The following is an 18,950-nucleotide window of genomic DNA, read 5'->3' as shown; positions in this document are numbered from 1 at the left end:
TCCAAGATGGCGGCAAGCAGACAAGAAATTGCGATTAACGGCGAAAATAATAAATACCATTCAAATTAACAACGGGTATCATATGGTTATTTGGGAATAATGTAATGCGTGTGTCAATTAACGCAACATACTACGTTTGAGATTTAAAAAAAAATATTTATCAGAAATCTGCACAGTGAATGTGCGTCACGGAAACGAGTGTTGGAAAATTGGAGTTTAGTCTACTCACATAGTTAAAGCATTTATTATAATAAGATGAGAATCGTTCGAAAATGGAAAGAGACAAACATGATTTGATTTATATGTACATGGATCTGTGTATAATCAGATTCATTTGCATATTCTGCTTTATTATGTTTGTTACGCTGTACAGTTTAATGAAATAGCATTGAACTGAGGTTGTCAAGTGCAAGATATTGAAAGGTAAACAAATACAATATATTATTTTAACTCCATTTAATACATCATTAACACAACAAGAACACTAAAGGATGTTTGTCAATATTTGTTTATGTTTTCCCCTTATGACATTTAATCTTAAAAAAATACTGAATAAAATAAATAGCTACTCTTAAAGAGCTTATGATCAAATGGTGTATTTAAGAATCTATAGATTATTGCAAGTTGAATATGCATGTGGATGGATATTAACTAAATATTGTCTACATTGTAAGAAGACATTGAAGCAGCATTTTATAATATAAAATGCTGTCAAACATGTACTTAAAACAATTTTAATTCTGTTAAAATCATATGTATAATGCTTAATGTCTCCCAATTTCATGGTTTATCGCGCTATTTTTCCAATTTCACGGTTTATCACGCTAATTTTCCCAATCCAAATGGCACAGGCTGTAACAAATCAAAGCAAAAAAAATCACTTAACAAATTTTATTATTAGCAAGTAAATTCATCTAATGCTTTATGTACCTTAAAACTGATATGTGACCCAGTCATGGTGTTTTAATGCTCAAAATGATTGAAAAGTTTAAAACTACTGACAACAGCCCCAAACTACTGAGAGATGCCCTCCATACTACTGAGAAGCAATCGGTAGGGTAAACAGGTCTGGAAATGTCGACGTACACTATGTACGTCAACGTACAAAAATTGTACGTCAACGTACAAATATGAAATACACGTCGACGTATATATTTATACGTCGACGTACAATTTGTACGTCGATGTACATTTTTGTACGTCAACAAACAAATTTTCTGAACAGCCAATCTCAACACTCGTCTCTTGAGCCGCTTTTCCTTCAGATTTATTCATAATCAATGTTGAAAATCTCTTTTTATTGAGGAAAAGAATGAATTAAAATATCAAAATTGAAACAAAAAAAGAATTAAAAATAAATATCTACTTGACAGTATTTATTCTAAAATTGTTTTAAGTAATAAATATTATTAAATGCTGAGACCGTTGTAGCGTAAATATTGTCAGATCGTGAAATCTGTCAAATAAACCAGAAATCTGACCATTCTTGCAGTACCCCCGTGAGATTGCTCAGATCAGTCGCCGTGAAAAATGTCAGATTGATGACAGGTATAAGATTTATCACGATAAGATGATCAAAATCTCGTCGCCGGGTGTGAACATCCAATAACACTAATCTTTGTTTACTTATAAATTTTTGATCATCATCATCACACTTTTTTACTGCAAATATTTGCTGTAAACAAAATGTTTAACATTGTTACTGACAATTTGCTCATAGTTTATCATCATCATCCTATTAACATCATTATCATTATCGTTTTCAAATAATAACCCAAATACAAAATAGAAATGATTGCTTTTATTTGACAGGACTTCGAAATACAAATGCAAAATAACTGTAATGTAACGGGTTATAATGGGTATATTTCAGTAAAATGTATATGCAATGTATTTTATTATTATGAGTTTATTTTATGAAAGGATAATAGATATATTTCAGTAATATGTGACGAACAGAAAAATATAAGAATCGTGACTCGCAAAATGCATATAAACAATTAGTAGGTACATTAAGCGGGAAGAAGCGACATTCCGATGCGTAAAAATATAAGAATCGTGACTCGCAAAATGCATATAAACAATTAGTAGGTACATTAAGCGGGAAGAAGCGACATTCCGATGCGTTTTCCAGGTGTGAATACAAATTGGAGATGTCAAATTAAATGGAGACCCGCGAGTACAGAGGCGTAAAGTCCGGTGGTACGATATGTCATCTGTCCATGAACGCCAAGATGCACACGTTTGACGCCCATTACTTGATGACAGGCGTGGGTCACGAATTAGGCGAGTACGTAACGAAATTGGTATAAATACCTCATCAAAATATGCTGAGGGGAGCCATTTGAGCCATTCGAGCCAATCGAGTGGAGTAGTCACGCTTTCTTGACGTGGCGGCCAATAGGCCGCCGCGCTGTAAAATTGTACTTCATGAACATTAGAAGCGTTGTGTTAGAAATTATTTAACAGAAATAATTCTCGATGAAAACAGAAATGAACTTTGGTTGTTACTGTGTATTATCAACGAACACTGTGTAATTACGCTACACAGTAATTATTTTGACGCCTGTATGTGTTCCATTTTCAACAGAGATTGACCTCAATGGCACCGCTCAGTTGATGAATCTCGAGACGACTTTAAACGGGGTAACATCCTTGCTCAGATGTCTAAAGAACCGAAACGATAATATGTAATGATGTAGGGCATTTACTTATGAATACTAACAACGCACAAGTATCACATTAGTATGGCATGTAAAAAGTGCAAATATATTTATAACAATTTTGCGGAAATTATATAACTAAATTCATGATTTAAGCCCAAGTCTCACTATTGCTGGTAGAGCCCCGGTTCATCCCGGTTTGCTATCGCCGGTCAACCGGCGAGAACCAGGATGATTCATATAAATTATTTAACGCGGTCACAATATTTCCCGGTGCCGCCTCGGTTGAAGCCGGTCAACAGCCCAGCAGAGTCCCGGTCAACCCAGGACTGGCTACGGTTCATCCCGGTTAAGCCCCGGCAGAGCCACGGTTGTCGCCGGGTATGCCCCGGTTGAGCACCGGTGAAAGCCGACAGCGTCCCGGTAGAGCCAAGACAGCGTCACGGCAGAGCCTCGGTTAACCAAAACTCCGCCGGCACTCACTGGGGCTATACCGGCATTAGACGCGATCAACGCTACGGCAACACCCCGGTTTAACCCCGGTCGTAGCCGGTAATACCCCGGTGGAGTCCCGTCGAATGCCGGTAAACTTATGTACGGAAGCTATACCAGGACTATGACGGCATTCACCGGGGCGTTGCCGTAGCTATGACGAGGTCTTCATGGGCCCCGGTGGAGCTACAATGCCATCCCGTTTGTTCCCGTTGCCACGCCGGTCTTTGCCGGTCCTTGCCGGAGACTCCCGGTTCATGCCGGAGGTATTTTACATTTTGATACTTTCTCGTTGAAGCCCCGGTTCATCCCGGTAGAGCCCATGTTCATCCCGGTAGATGCCGGATCACGCAACGGGTGTCCGCCGGCGTCATAGTGAGACTGGGCCTTTAGCGGTTTGAATAAACTGATCCCCGCCGATGCCCAAAGTGCACACAGGACGCCCCCAACGGCCATCAATCACGTTGAGTTGCTTAAATATGATCAATTTAGAATTGTGCACAATTAGTTAAAAGAAGCTACTATTATCTGCAAGATTCATCCACCACTACCAATGAAGAGAAGTGTACATGACTTCACGTACACCCCATACAATAATCGGAAATAATGAATGATTCAGGTAAAAGCGCGAGCGGGATACGCAACCCTAACTGCATATGATGAAACAATTTTAACAGCTTTACTTCACCGACATCAACATCTAACCAGTCACACCAAAACAAAATATTAAGTTATCTTAAAATAAGCATAATATTTTAAAATTAAACGTTTATTACGTAAGCAAACAAAAAAGTACTCTCCAGGAAGTGTGACAATATACAATACACATGCACAATATGAATAAAAAAATAATCAAAATAATCAATTAAACTTAGCTGCTTCAGACTGAAATGAAAAAAACACACATAAACTTGTTATGTTAATAAATTGACATACCGGTTCGGAATCCATTTTAAACTTATTGGCGGGTGCACACAGCAGCGGATAATATGCCAGGTTAAAACAAGATTTTACATCCGTTGATGCGGATTTTGACACCGACGCATATATATACGTCGCTCTTGGTTACAGAAAAATTCCCACGCACGGATTTCAACCGTCTTTGTTTACAATCAATTATCTGCACAAGTACTGGAATTTGTATAGCGTTTTTTAAAGGCGTATGTCCAGGCGTGTGCCGGGAAAACAGGGCTTAATGTAATTTTTTATTCAGCTCTATATTATTTATATCAAATCTGTATGAAACAATATCGGTGAACATAAATCCGGTGTTAATTTTGAAAATTAATTATGGATATAAAACGGAGCATTAATCCGAATACATGTATAAAAAAAACACCGGGCGTATTGCATATTAGTTTGGAGACATGACTCACAAATGACCAACAGCTGTTTCATATGTAATCAAGATTAACACGAAATACCAACCTTTCTATAATAAAGTTTATATGCGTACTTCAATATTATAGTTTTATAGCATTGCATGTGGTGTAATATAAGTGTTTTCTTATGAAAGAGCTGTTGGTCATTTGGGAGTCATGCTATGCTGTACATATACATGCAAACCTTAATTTAGATTAAGCAAACTAAAACACTAGGTATTTGTCAAGAACCATACGAGTCAAAAACATACGTGTCGTAAGAGAGTAATCGTGCGCAGCGAGACTTGTTCATATAGAATTGAACCTCTAATTGCTTTCTTTCGAAATAATTTAATGTCTCCGAACTAATATGCAGTTTGTCGGCAGTTTTTTTGTACAATTCAACAGTAAAATGATTAATACCGTCAAACATCTTATATTACACATACTAACTGTTAGCGTTAAGTACGCGATAAAACATAAAAGAATAAAAAATAATAATATAACAATTAATAAAAAAATAACTATTGATTTCCTCAAGTGAATATGTTTTCCAAAATATTCGCACCAATGCGGAATTTATTCAAGACAGTTAATTCGCATAAAACCTTATGACATAGGAGAGAGCTGTTTGTCATTTGGAAGTCAGGTCCCAAAATGTGTTTTAAATGGAACTTAGTTCCAAAAAGGGGGGTTTAAGCGTTTTAATTCTGAAATAAATAAATTCAAAGACATCGAACGCGTCGAGATACTAAAATAATCTTGATTTATGTTATAAAGAAGCGCAAATCAGTCCATGTTTTTATGAAAAATTACAAAGCAATTCATGCAAACAATGGGAAAGTATTGACCCACTGAGAAAAAACAATACGTCAGATTACGACTCATGCATTGCAGTATATGTATTTTTAAAGTGCCATCCAACGATATTTGACAAGTACTTTTTAAAAATTATTGGTGAGGCGGGGAAGGTGGAGGCGGGCGTATATTAATAACCCAATACGGTAAATACATGGACATTAATTACAATGAAATAAAAAGAAATGAAATTTATTTTTATTTAATTTTTTTTTATTTAATTTGATGTTGTTTGCTTGATAATTTATGTAATGCTCGTTGATACCAATGTATTTATGAGAAAAATTATGTTGTACATTCTGTGTTGGTCTTATACAAAAGAAACAGGTACAGGTTTCTCTTCTGAATATCTGCTGAAATTCTACATTTAAATTGAGATAAACTTTGAAATATTTCAGGCCGTGGTAAACTTTCTTATTGAACAGTTCATGTATGCCTTTGCCATACTCTGAAATTGTTAGTATGTTTCTTAATCAAGTATCAATTTGAAATTAATACAAAAACTATAGAATCCAACTTGTGCCGTTCTGCCCGGGTGTAAGCCAAAAAATAATTGATCCAAATAGACCAGTGCGTTTACGGCAGTGATTAACTCCGCCTTTTCATCCGTATTCCCCGCTGACATCGACTGCGCATGCGTAGAGATTAATTAATCGCTTAAAGAGATGAATTCATCCCTTGCGCTGGGTTTTGATGAATTCATCTCTTATAGGGCTTAATTCATCCCTTGCGATCAATTCATTTCTTTTAGGGCTTAATTCACCGCAATTAACCCCTAAAAGCCACTGTAAAAGGTTTAATATAGATTAATTCGGATGAAAAGGGGTGAAAACGGATTGATCCCTAAAATCGGCTGAATGAGGGTTATTTTTTAGAGATTCTTAAGAGATTAATTCCGGAACAAAATCCCTAACCCCACTGTAACCCCCCCCCCCCCCCTCTCCCTACATACATAAATGTTTACATTTGTCTAAAAACTCCTCAGATGTCTACAAAGGCACAAACGTAACAAAATAGCCTTCTGCTCAAAGTTAAATTGTGATATATAGCATGTTGTTTAACACATGCTTCAAAATGGCTCATGTAACGGAGTCTCACATAATTGTATATTACAGAGTCGCTGATTGAAAGGCTTTTCAAACTGCCTCTATAAAGATTTTGATTCCTTCTGTTATGAACTCGAGTGAGTTATCTCTTTCACATGAGAAAGGTATATCGTTACCATGACCTGCTTAGTACTTCACAGAAGATAGGTATGTTGTTACCATTATCTACTTTGTTCTTCACAGAAGATAGGTATGTCGTTACTATTATCTACTTTGTACTTCCAATGAGACCGTTAAGCCCTTATCATGACCTACCTAGCACTTCACATGAAATAGATAGGATGTCACCATGACTTACCGGTACATTTTACTTCTTCTGTCCAACCACAAAGTGTTTACATGGGCTGTTCAATCATACGTTTGTATACCCCCATTACCAATGGTAATGGGGGCTATATAGGAGTCACTTTGTCGGTCGGTCTGTCTGTCTGTCGTGGGTCTGTCCCGAAAGCTTGTCCGGGCCATTACTTAGTTGTTCATTGTGAGAGGTTTAAATCATTTGGCACAATTGTTCACCATCATTGGACGGTGTGTCGCGCAAAAAATAACGTCTATCAAGGTCAAGGTCACACTTTGAGTTCAACGGTCAAAAATTGCCAATAACTATGTCGTTCGTCGTTCATTGTGATATTTTAAAATCATTTGGCGCATTTGTTCACCATCATTGGACGGTGTGTCGCGCGAAAGAATATGGTCGATATCTCCAAAGTCAATGTGACACTTTGAGCTCAAAGGTCAAACATGGCCATAAATGTACTAATGTCAGGGCCCGTATTCACCAAAGAATTCTTAGACTTAAGTCTAAGAATAAAGAATATTCTTTAAATTGATATATTCAATAAGTGCTTGAATTTTGAGTAAAACCTGTTATTAAACACCTCTATATATGGCATTCTTCATGTAGAACATTGTGGTATGACATTATTACCAGTGGAGGCATCTGTATATTCAAACACTGAATGCATTTTTCTTGGTTCCAAGTCGTTTATTTTTTCTTAAGTCTAAGAATGGATTGGTGAATACGGGCCATGGCCCATATTTATGTCGTTCATTGTGAGATTTTTTTCATCATTTGGCACATTTGTTCACCATCATTGAATGGTGTGTCACGCGAAAGAATAACGTTGATATCTACAAGGTCAAGGTCACACTTAAAGTTCAAAGGTCAAAAAAGGCCATTAATGTGCTTGTCCGGGCCATATCTTTGTTGTTCATTGTGAGATTTTAGAATCATTTGTTCACCATCATTGGACGGTATGTTGTACGAAAGAATAATGTCGATATCTCCAAGGTCAAGGTCACACTTTGAGTTCAAAGGTCAAAAATGGCCATAAATGATAATGGCATAATAATTCTTAAAAATCGCCATAAAGTAGCTCCTCTGGTTTTGTGAAGACAGAATGCAAACTAGTCTGTGTCAATGCGGCACGTGGGGGTAAACGTCATGTCTGTGACAAAGCTCTAGTTATAATGTACTGAGACAGGTACCGCGCTGATAAAGTTACGTGCGGTCTTAATTCGATCTTGGTGCTTGTATTAACTTAATTGTACGGTTACCATGTTTCAGTGGCCCAAAGTCCAAACCAAGTGTCAACACATATTATGGACTGTGCATGTAGATCTCACAGTCAGCTATCACGCTGATAAAGTCACGTACCGTTTGAATTCGTGACGAGCATGTCATCATTCATTCAATATACTAGCAGCGCTTTAATTACAATGCAAGGTACAGCGACCTTGGTTGAGTATCCAGACGCCCCACACAGATGTTTTCACGGACTAAGGACCAGCATATGCTTGTAGAGTGCACAAATACCTAACATTTTACAAAAGTGATCTGTATCTTAATTTGTAAATGTGCTATTTGAGCTAAATAGGGTACATCGCTAAATCGGTCGAATATTTGATTATTTTTCAAGGAGCGTTCTTTGATAACTTTAAAACGATTCCATTGACCTACTGTGGTACATCGACTAACTTTACACACATACTTTTCCCATTGTGCTTTAAAATCACTTAACAAAGGTCAATATTTTTCTTTTGCATAGGCACATTTTAACTTACTTACACTTTGATAAAGGCATTTATCTTGACAACTTAACCGCAATTATTTCTGAGCATCGACATTTACATCATAATCTATCAAACTATTAAATACGATAAGAATCAACAAGAGCTTGTCACAATAGCGACGAAGAATACTCCCAACACCGCATGTTATAATACAAATGTATGTAGAAAGTTGATTACAAGTTTTCCCTGGAGCGCGGCCAGTTTATACACAAGGTGGATGGTCTTAAGAAAATCATGTAAAGAACTATAAATTATTATATACCGAAAAGTACACTGTTGTTCCCTCGAAATTGTTTGAAAATTGTTTATTGGGATAAATAAGTCTCTATAAATCACGTGACCCCCGGGAAGTGGTCATCTTGACCACAAATGCATAATTTGAACAACTTGTGTTGAAGACCATTTACGATGTTACACACCCAAAATTAAATATCTGTAGTTTTGGTCTCAGATAAAGAAATGATTTTAAGCTACTTTGCTATGTGAGTCTTTAATACATTGTTTCGCCGCATGGCGTGGCCACTGTTTACCCCATTAGCATAAGGAAAATAAACTTCATTATGAGCATAACTATACGTTGTAACATAACCTAAGATAACTAAACGTCATAGAGGACGACTATACGATTTAACATAACCTAAGATAACTAAACGTTATATAGGACGACTATACGATGTAACATAACCTAAGATAACTAAAGTTATATAGGACGACTATACGATGTCACATACTAGTAACCTTAGATAACTAAACGTTATAAAGGACGACTATACGATGTAACATAACCTAAGATAACTAAAAGTCATAGAGGACGACTATGCGATGTAACATAACCTAAGATAACTAAACGTCAAAGAGGACGGCTATACGATGTAACATACCCTAAGATAAGTAAACGTCATAGAGGACGGCTATACGATGTAACATAACCTAAGATAACTAAACGTCATAGAGGACGACTATACGATGTAACACCACCTAAGATAACTAAAAGTTATATAGGACGACTATACGATGTAACATAACCTAAGATAACTAAACGTCATAGTGGACGAGTATACGATGTAACTTAACCTAAGTTAACTAAACGTCATAGAGGAAGGTTAAACGATGTTATATAACCTAAGATAACAAAATGTCACAGAGGGCGGCTCTACGATTTACATAACCAAAGATAACTTAACGTCATAGAGGACGGCTATACGATGTAACATAACCTAAGATAACTTAACGTCATAGAGGACGACTATACGAGGTAACATAACCTAAGATAACTTAACGTCATAGAGGACGACTATACGAGGTAACATAACCTAAGATAACTAAACGTCATAGAGGACGACTATATAGAGAATAATAGGTTAGTGTTGATTATAGATCAGGTTTATCATGCGAGGCTTAGAAAACAAAAAGCACGAGCTTTGGCGAGTGCTTTTTCGTTTTCGTGCCGAGCATGATAAACCTGATCTATAATCAACACTGACCTATTATTCTATTTATCCCACTTTTTATTAAGTAAACTTTTTTTATTCAAACAAAATAAGTTTTCATGAGTGTTTGTCGTACTTTGATAATGACTGTAGTGTAACCAAGGTCAGTGTATTACTCCGCGTTCCAAAAATAACCGCTGATCAAATAATCATTTTTTTAAATCAGAATATCGTTCTGTAACAAAGTGTCGAGCGTTATTAATTACAATTTTAATCATATTGAATTGCAAATCTTTAAGTTTTATGATATCAATATGACATTAAGTTGTTATATACAAGGAACTACATTTGTTTACAACGTAGCCTAACATCACACACAATTCACTTTTTTGATATCAAACTATCGAGTCGATCACGAGGTGCACACTATTTGCTTCTTTGTTATAATATGTGGTTATTTCGTGACGAAATAACAAAGATTACTTGGATTTAAGCTAATTATAGACATTAACATTTTGAATGTTGAAAGTGGCACCAAAGAATTGTGAGGCAAAGTTGTTCGAACTAGAGAAAGACATCTGCTGGTGAAGTGACTGGGTGGGGCAAACATCAAAATCAACTTGTTCGACGGTAGACAGTGGTTGTCTAGGCTGCATTTCGGCCATAGTTTCGGTGCGTGAAGGCGAACAAGAGGAATCTGTTGGATTGTTACATTTACTGGACTGAGCAAGAATGAACACTTTTGCTGCTGTTCAACAGATATGTTGGAATAATTGGTTATGGACTGGACATTTTTGTGCCCTGTTATGGCCATGGTTTCAGTGGGTGGAATGTTTGCATTTCGAAGTTTTTGGACCAGGAATTTGCGAACTGAGTGGTTCGTTATTCTCTTGTGCTTGAGAAAGCCGGCGTCTTTTGCCATGGCCTTCAGCATCTGACCTAACTTGTTGACACCCAATTGTTGACGCAAGAATCACCGGGATGCAGTGTCATTTGTGCGTATTGCCAGGTAGAAAAGATGCTTTGAAGAAAAATCAGATGGACGCATATCCGAGTACAACTTGTAAATTAACACAGGATTTCTTGGTCCAGACGATTGTTTTCTACGGTCAAAGGGGAGCAACTCGAACTGACTTCTTCAAAGGGGAGCAATAACAACAGAACCTATTTGCATAGTGTTAAATTTACCTAATACTAGGTTTTAATGACAATAAATGACAAAAAAACACTTTTTTGCTACTTTCGTTAGTTTTAAGGTCATTAAGATTAACAAACATTTGAGATTGTTTTTATTATTGATGCACTTGGCAAATACAGGTGACGAGGTGCATGGGAAAAAGTAGTCCCGGTTCGGCAGTTGATGACGTCATTTCGTGCCATTGATTATAGCCTTGCCGTTGATTATAGATGAAATTTAATAAACGGGGCTTTAATCAACCGATTTCGCTGTAAAAGTGGGATAAACGATGTAACATAACCTAAGATAACTAAACGTCATAGAGGACTGTTATACAATGTAACATAACCTAAGATAACTAAACGTCATAGAGGACGACTATACGATGTGACATAACCTAAGATAACTAAACGTTATATAGGACGACTATACTATGTAACATAACCTATGATAACTAAACGGTATATAGGACGACTATACGATGTAACATAACCTAAAATAACTTAACGTTATATAGGACGACTATACGATGTAATATAATCTATGATAACTAAACGTCATAGAAGACGACTAAACGATGTAACATAACCTAAGATAACTAAACGTCATAGAGGACGGCTATACGATGTAACATAACCTAAGATAACTAAACGCCATAGAGGGCGGCTATACGATATAATATAACCTAAGATAACAAAACTTCATAATGAGAATGACTATACGATGTAACATAACCTAAGATAACTAAACGTCATAGAGGACGAGTATACGATGTAACATACCGAATATAAAGAATACAGAATGTGAGCCTTATGGTTTCAAGACTATTTGTATGCTAATATTTTGTATTAAAAATCATGAAGCCACAGATTGTCGAAAAAAAAATGAAAAGAGACATACTTTTTGTAATTTAGAACCTGTGATGATAAAAATCGCACAAAATCAACTTCATATCCTAAGAAACAGTTTTGTAATTTTGAACGCTGGACGTTGATTAATTAAGGAGAACGCATGTGCACAAGTTTGTTCACAGACAGACAGACAGGCAGACGGACAGACAGGCAGTCGGACAGAAAGACAGACAGACAGGCAGACAGACAGTGAGGCATACATACATACATACATACAGACAGACAGACAGACAGACAGACAGACAGACAGACAGACAGACAGACAGACAGACAGACAGACAGACAGACAGACAGACAGACAGACAGACAGACAGGCAGACAGGCAGACAGACAGACAGACAGACAGACAGACAGACAGACAGACAGACAAACAGACAGACAAACAGGCATACTGACAGACAAACAGACAGACAAACAGACAGACAGACAAATGTTCGCCGTTTCCGATTTTGGAATTTGCGAGTTTTCTATTTATTATAAAATATTTTATGAAAACAACAACATTTTTTGGACGGGGATTTTTGATAAGGGAGGGCGAGGATAAAAATCAGAAAATATTTTTTTCAAGCCATATAATGATTAATCAATATGTCTTCTTCATTTAAGCCTAAGAATGTTCGTCTGTTTGTGATGTTAGCTTTTAAATCTATAAATAAATGAATATTTTGTTTGATAATCTGAGAAGTAGTAAGCTTAAACTACGGGCATTTTCTGATAAGTAAGTGATCTTATAAATATTCAGGTGATGGGAATAGCACAAGTATAATAAACGATTGTCATATGGAATATTTTATTACTGTATATAAAGAATTACAGATTACTGCCTGAGTTTTTGTATAAATCAGGCTTAGAATAAATAATTCGTGCTGAGCCTGCTATGTTACAAAACTGTAATATTTTTGTCGCCGCGACTGTCACGCAAAATATCGTGTGTCGCTTCGTGTGTCTAGTGTCGCCCTTTGAACGCGACACTAGACACACGTAGCGATACTTGATATTTTTCGCGACATTCGCGGCGACGCACGACCAATTTCTTGAAAGTCGCGGCGACGCAAGCTATTTTTCTTGACAATAGCGGCGACGCACAATAGCTTGCGCGACAGTCGCGGCGACGCACGATATATTTTACACGATAAATCGTTTTTTGGGCTACCTTCACAAGGGCGATATATCGTGTTAAATATATCGTGCGTCGCCGCGACTGTCAAGAAAAATAGTGTGCGTCGACGCGACTGTCAAGAAAAATATCGGACGTCGCCGCGACTGTCAAGAAAAATATCAACTATCGCTTCGTGGGTCTAGTGTCGCCCATGATGAAAGAAGGGCGAGATTATGAATGGCACTATCCGGATTCCGTAGTTTGTTTGCGTTTTTATTGCCTTTTGTGTCTCAAATATGTTACATCAAGGTGCCCAATTGTTTTGTTAAATCCTCTCCCACCCTGGATGCAAAATGGTACCATGTGAACTTGAAATACGAAGGTGCAATATACCTTTTTGCGCCAATTAGACGCAATCTGATCCTTGTGTACTAAAATGGTGCCTTAATTGTTTATTCCGAATAATATGACTGACCTCCAACCATTGAATGATATAGCAACTTCATGTTGAACTAATATAATAATATATCATGCAGCGTTGTATCAGGCAGATATCAATGCAGTGGTAGAGTTAAAATTAAGTCGTGAAAGAGGATGAAAGCGACAAACACCTATAAATATACCAATACAAAGTCCACATAGAATGTTTGCTTACAAGATATACTGTCTTAACCGCAAATTTATATCACTAGTCGAAGTTCGCTTTATGACCAGTTTGAACATGTCTTATATTCGTACAGCTATATAGGATATATTTGATATTCAACCTTGAATGAACCATACGTAAACCAAACTTCAATAAACTTGGCCTAATAGTCCGACCTACGAATCTGTTAAACATATAATTATCGCTTAAAGGGGCATTTTCACGTTTTTGCAAATTGACGAAATAAAAATAAATTGTTTCAGAATCGCACATTTATGCTGTAGTTATGATATTTGTGAGAAAAAAGTAATACTGAACATTTACCATGCTCTAAAATATTCATCATATGCATCTTTGGACGATTTAAAAACCTAAAAATTATAAAGAATTGTAACGCAAAACGATTGAATAATTTAGAGAGTTGTTGTCTATATATTTTCTAATACTACGAGGACTGCTTATATAGAGAATAAAAAACCTCACTGATTGTTTAAGCACGGATGGCAAAGTATTCTAAGCGATAGAATTTTACTACAGGGGTCAGTGGATCGTGCCGATCCCAGTTGAGGGTTACTTGTTTTTCTTTCTTTAATGTTATTCTTGTGTTTTTATTTTAGCTTTAAGATCCAATTTTAACATTTATCAATATGAAGCATTTAATGACAAACTTCAATACATGCCTAAATCTGTAAATATGTCCCTTTAATAGTAACTAAGTACTTAAACACGGCACGCGGTTTAGACATATGGATATCGAAACTGGTTTTATAAAGAAATAATAAAATGGCGTCTAACTTAAAAACTTCGCAACAAAAGGGATCAGACGTATTTTACGAAGTATGTTGTTCTGTTTGCGACGAGGATGGCATAAATAATGAAGGACTGTTTCACTGTAAAATATGTTTAAAAACATACTGCGACGACTGTGTGAAAATGCACAAAAAACTACTTAAGGATCACGCGGTGTCAGCGAAATCTGATGGTGATAGCTGGTATGTTGCGAACAAAGTGGATGACAATATAGAGTTTTGTGAGGACCATACGATTCAAAAACTAACGATGTTCTGTGAAGATCATGAACAGTTGCTATGTAATTTATGTCTCCTGCTCAATCACAGGTCAGTGGGTATTAATATAAATTTATGTCAAGGCCAAGTAAAATTATACTTGTTCCGTGTATACATAATAGGTTTTCACGCATTTCACATCAGAAATGTACAGTAGAATTAACGATAATAATTTAAATATATTTATAACTATATTAATCATTCTACTTTTTCTGCTATTGTTATTACCACAACTTCTCCATCTACTTCGACAACAACAACTTCTTCTTATGCTACAACAGCAACTACTGCTAATATTTATGCTACTGACGCTTCAATTCGACTAAAACTACACCAAGTACAAATGCTTCTACTTCTACATCTACTATAACTACTACTACTACTACAACAGCTACTACTACTACTACTACTACTACTACTACTACTACTACTACTACTACTACTACTACTACTACTACTACTACTACTACTACTACTACTATTACTACTACTACTACTACTACTACTACTACTACTACTACTACTACTACTATTACTACTACTACTACTACTACTACTTCTACTGCTACTGCTACTTCTAAAACTACTACTACTACTTATCATACTACTAATAATAATACTTCTTCTACTACTACTTCTACTACAACCACTGTTACTTTTACTACTACTACTACTGGCACTACTATTACTACTGATACTACTACTGTTACTACTACTTCAACTACCAATACTTCTCCACTACTACCACTACTACTACTACTTCTACTACTACTACTACTACTACTACTACTACTTCTACTACTACTACTACTACTACTACTACTACTACTACTACTACTACTACTACTACTACTACTACTAAACTACTACTACTACTACTACTACTACTACTGCTACTACTACTACTACTACTACTACTACTACTACTTCTACTACTACTACTACTACTACTACTACTACTACTTCTACTACTACTACTACTACTACTACTACTACTACTACTACTACTACTACTACTACTACTACTACTACTACTACTACTACTACTACTACTACTACTACTACTACTACTACTACTACTACTACTACTACTACTACTACTACTACTACTTACTACTACTACTAACTTCTCACTTACTACTAACTCTACTACTACTACTACTACTACGACTACCTACTATACTACTACTACTAACTGCTACTACTACTACTACTACCACTCTACTACTACTACTACTACTACTAATACTACTAACTACTACTACTACTACTCCTACTACTAACTACCTACTACTACTACTACTACTACTACTACTACTACTACTACTTCTTCTACTACTACTACTACTACTACTACTACTACTACTAACGACTACGAATACTACATTACTACTACTACTACTGCTTACTACGAATGACTACTTCTACTACTACGACTACTACTGCTACTAGACAAGAACTACTCTACTACTACTACGACTACTACTACTACTACTACTACTACTAACTACTACTACTACTACTACGACTACGACTAACTACTTCACTACTAACTACTACTTACTTACTACTTTCTATTACTACTACCTTCTACTTTAACTTCTTTGACTACTTCTTCTTTTACTACTTATATCAATACATCTACCAACACCTATTTCTCTTACTTATAACTGTATAGGAATAATAAAATATTTGCTTCCCTTTCAAATTAGGGTCCGTTAGGATCACCCATTCGCAATGGAACAAAGTATATACTTGTCCAAAAAGGGTCTTAAAATCCCTATGAAGGTTTCTACACAAAAACACATTTTAATAGTCAAAACGATGCTTTTCCCCAATAGTAATAACACGGCCCCATTCCCAAAATAATGAAAAAAAACGACTGTAATAACAAAAATACTACAACTAATAATGATAATAATCGTTATATTAATAGTTAACAATAATTACTATAATTATATGCTATTATGATTATCATTGCTATTATTAGTAGTAGTATTAGTATTATTATCATTATTATATCATCAATATTATTATTGTTAATATTTATTTTTATCATTATTGCTATTAAAAAAACAACATCGTCTACATCGCCCTTATCATCATGTTCAACAATCATCACCACCAACATCTTCATCATCACCATTATCGCCATTAATTAACATCAACATTATCAGCATGACGTAAGACTCGACATAGAATAATCAGAATAATCTACACCCATATGTTCCGTTTAACGCACATTTGCATTTCAGGCAATGCAGTAAGGTGTTTACATTGGCTGAACAGGCCAAATCAAACTCACAACGTATACCCCTTGTTCAAGTGACGAAAGGAATAGAAAAGTCGCAGAAGCGTTTAAAGGATATGGTGGACAGAGGAAAAGATAACATAAAATCACTTAAAGCTTCTTACGAACAAATTTATGAAGAAATACTTGATGAACGTCGACAGATCAACGAGAATCTTGACCGACTTCAGCAAAACACCATAAGGGAATTGCAATCAATTCACGAGCGCTTAAATAATTCCATTGAAGATGACACCAAGCGATGCTTAGAATGTATTTCAAAGTTAAAGATATATGGCGCTAAGCTCAAAGACATTATTATACCTGAACGAACGTTTATTACGTTAAGGAAATGTATTGATCAAACTGCTGCAGCAGATTCACTCCTAAAAAGCATGATCAAGAAGGATGGAACAGATATTAAATTCCAGCCTAACCGTGAATTGATTCAATTTCATGCAGACTGCACTGATTTTGGGAAAATCATCATAGGCGATCCACAACATAACGTTGATCCAAACAAGATTGTCAGCATTGAGGACAAGTCAGAATATAATGTTCGAACAGCTACTGATAAATACTCATGTTCGATTACGGGTATATGTACGACTTCCAACGGGGATCTTGTCATTGCTGACTGTCACAATAATTGTGTGAAACTCCTTAATCAGGCGTACAAGGTGATTGATCAAGTTCAGCTTCCTACTTGTCCGTGGTCCATGTGTAGCATTTCCTCCTTCGAAATGGCGGTGACTGTTAGCGAACAAGAAGCTGATGCTCTTAACGAGATTCATTTATTACGGGTAGATGGCGGAAAGATTATACGCAAACAGGTTCTAGAAATGAATCATGTCTGTTATGGAATTGCGCATGTCGATGCAGAAGTGTTTGTGACTTCCGGTACTGCGTTGTACGAATACACAATGGAAGGACGGTTAGTTAAGAAGTTATACGAAGATAGTACTGATGAATGCCGAGGTGATATATGAGTACATAATTTTTTCGTTTTTTTTTTCAGGGATGCTTTGCACTTTGTGTTTACATATGCATGAACTTGATAAAGATGAGATCTGAGCGTAGATTGTATCAATACGGCTGTTAATTACATAGGACAGGCACATAGTGGAGGACCGACTTTAATGTTCTATAAGGGTTTCAATGACGTTAATTGAAATCATGCACTCTAGTCCGGTTCCGAAACGTCACCTCCGATTAATTAAAATTGTTTGACAGGTATTTCAATTATCAGAATATCTCTATCATGACATTAATGAGTTATGTACTAATAATGTTGTTTACAACAAAAGAACCTTTACACACTAAGCATCACATGCGGTCCCAATTTTTCAAAATTTCTTATATTATTTCAGAATAACTGGCTTAAGTCTTTTAAAATTGAATTAGTTTTTTAAATAAATATGTTCCTATTTTTTATTTCATGTATTTTTCCATTTAAAGGTTATACATTTGAACGATAACTGTTTGCTAACTTTTGATATGAGAATAAGTGAGCTTACGCTAATACTATTTAGAAAGAAATACTAATATTCAAGATTTCGTGCCACATTGTGTAAGTTGTATTCCTCATTTAGTTTTAGGTGTTGGGGTGAGTCCTGATGGGAAGATGATCTATGTGACGGACGGGACTGATGACAAGCTTCTCACACTGACAATGGATGGAACAGTCACAGCTACGTTCCAGGATTCCGCATTCAAACATGACAAGATTACAGATAACATACATGTGGCAGCCACAGGGCAGGTTTTCGTCTATGGT

At 36.0% G+C, this 18,950-nt stretch overlaps 4 protein-coding genes across 9 annotated transcripts in view; 2 read left to right on the top strand and 2 right to left on the bottom strand.

The window, feature by feature from the left end:
- Window positions 1-18,950, bottom strand: part of LOC127837785 (uncharacterized) — a 605,533-nt gene that overhangs the window by 393,271 nt on the left and 193,312 nt on the right. The gene's annotated exons all lie outside the window — the stretch shown is intronic.
- The window catches only part of LOC127837806 (solute carrier family 49 member 4 homolog), a 583,680-nt gene that overhangs the window by 405,974 nt on the left and 158,756 nt on the right, over window positions 1-18,950 (top strand). The gene's annotated exons all lie outside the window — the stretch shown is intronic.
- The window catches only part of LOC127837799 (G-protein-signaling modulator 2-like), a 616,832-nt gene that overhangs the window by 459,530 nt on the left and 138,352 nt on the right, over window positions 1-18,950 (bottom strand). The gene's annotated exons all lie outside the window — the stretch shown is intronic.
- LOC127837795 (tripartite motif-containing protein 66-like) lies at window positions 14,562-18,381 on the top strand. The gene is made up of 2 exons (XM_052365185.1): window positions 14,562-14,934; window positions 17,139-18,381. The coding sequence occupies exons 1-2, from the start codon at window positions 14,600-14,602 to the stop codon at window positions 18,160-18,162; spliced, it is 1,359 nt and encodes a 452-aa protein (XP_052221145.1). The 5' UTR covers window positions 14,562-14,599; the 3' UTR covers window positions 18,163-18,381.

This window comes from Dreissena polymorpha, chromosome 7, assembly GCF_020536995.1.
Source record: "Dreissena polymorpha isolate Duluth1 chromosome 7, UMN_Dpol_1.0, whole genome shotgun sequence".
Classification (NCBI taxonomy): domain Eukaryota; kingdom Metazoa; phylum Mollusca; class Bivalvia; order Myida; family Dreissenidae; genus Dreissena; species Dreissena polymorpha.
The sequence above is the reverse complement of the archived record's forward strand: the minus strand, read 5'-3'. Positions and strand labels throughout refer to the sequence as shown.

Bases quoted from the DNA above. Each gene is read 5' to 3' on its own strand.
- LOC127837795 (XM_052365185.1), top strand. From the start codon at position 14,600: ATGGCGTCTAACTTAAAAACTTCGCAACAAAAGGGATCAGACGTATTT. The intron at 14,935-17,138 runs GTCAGTGGGTAT...TTTGCATTTCAG, and splicing joins TGTCTCCTGCTCAATCACAG to GCAATGCAGTAAGGTGTTTA.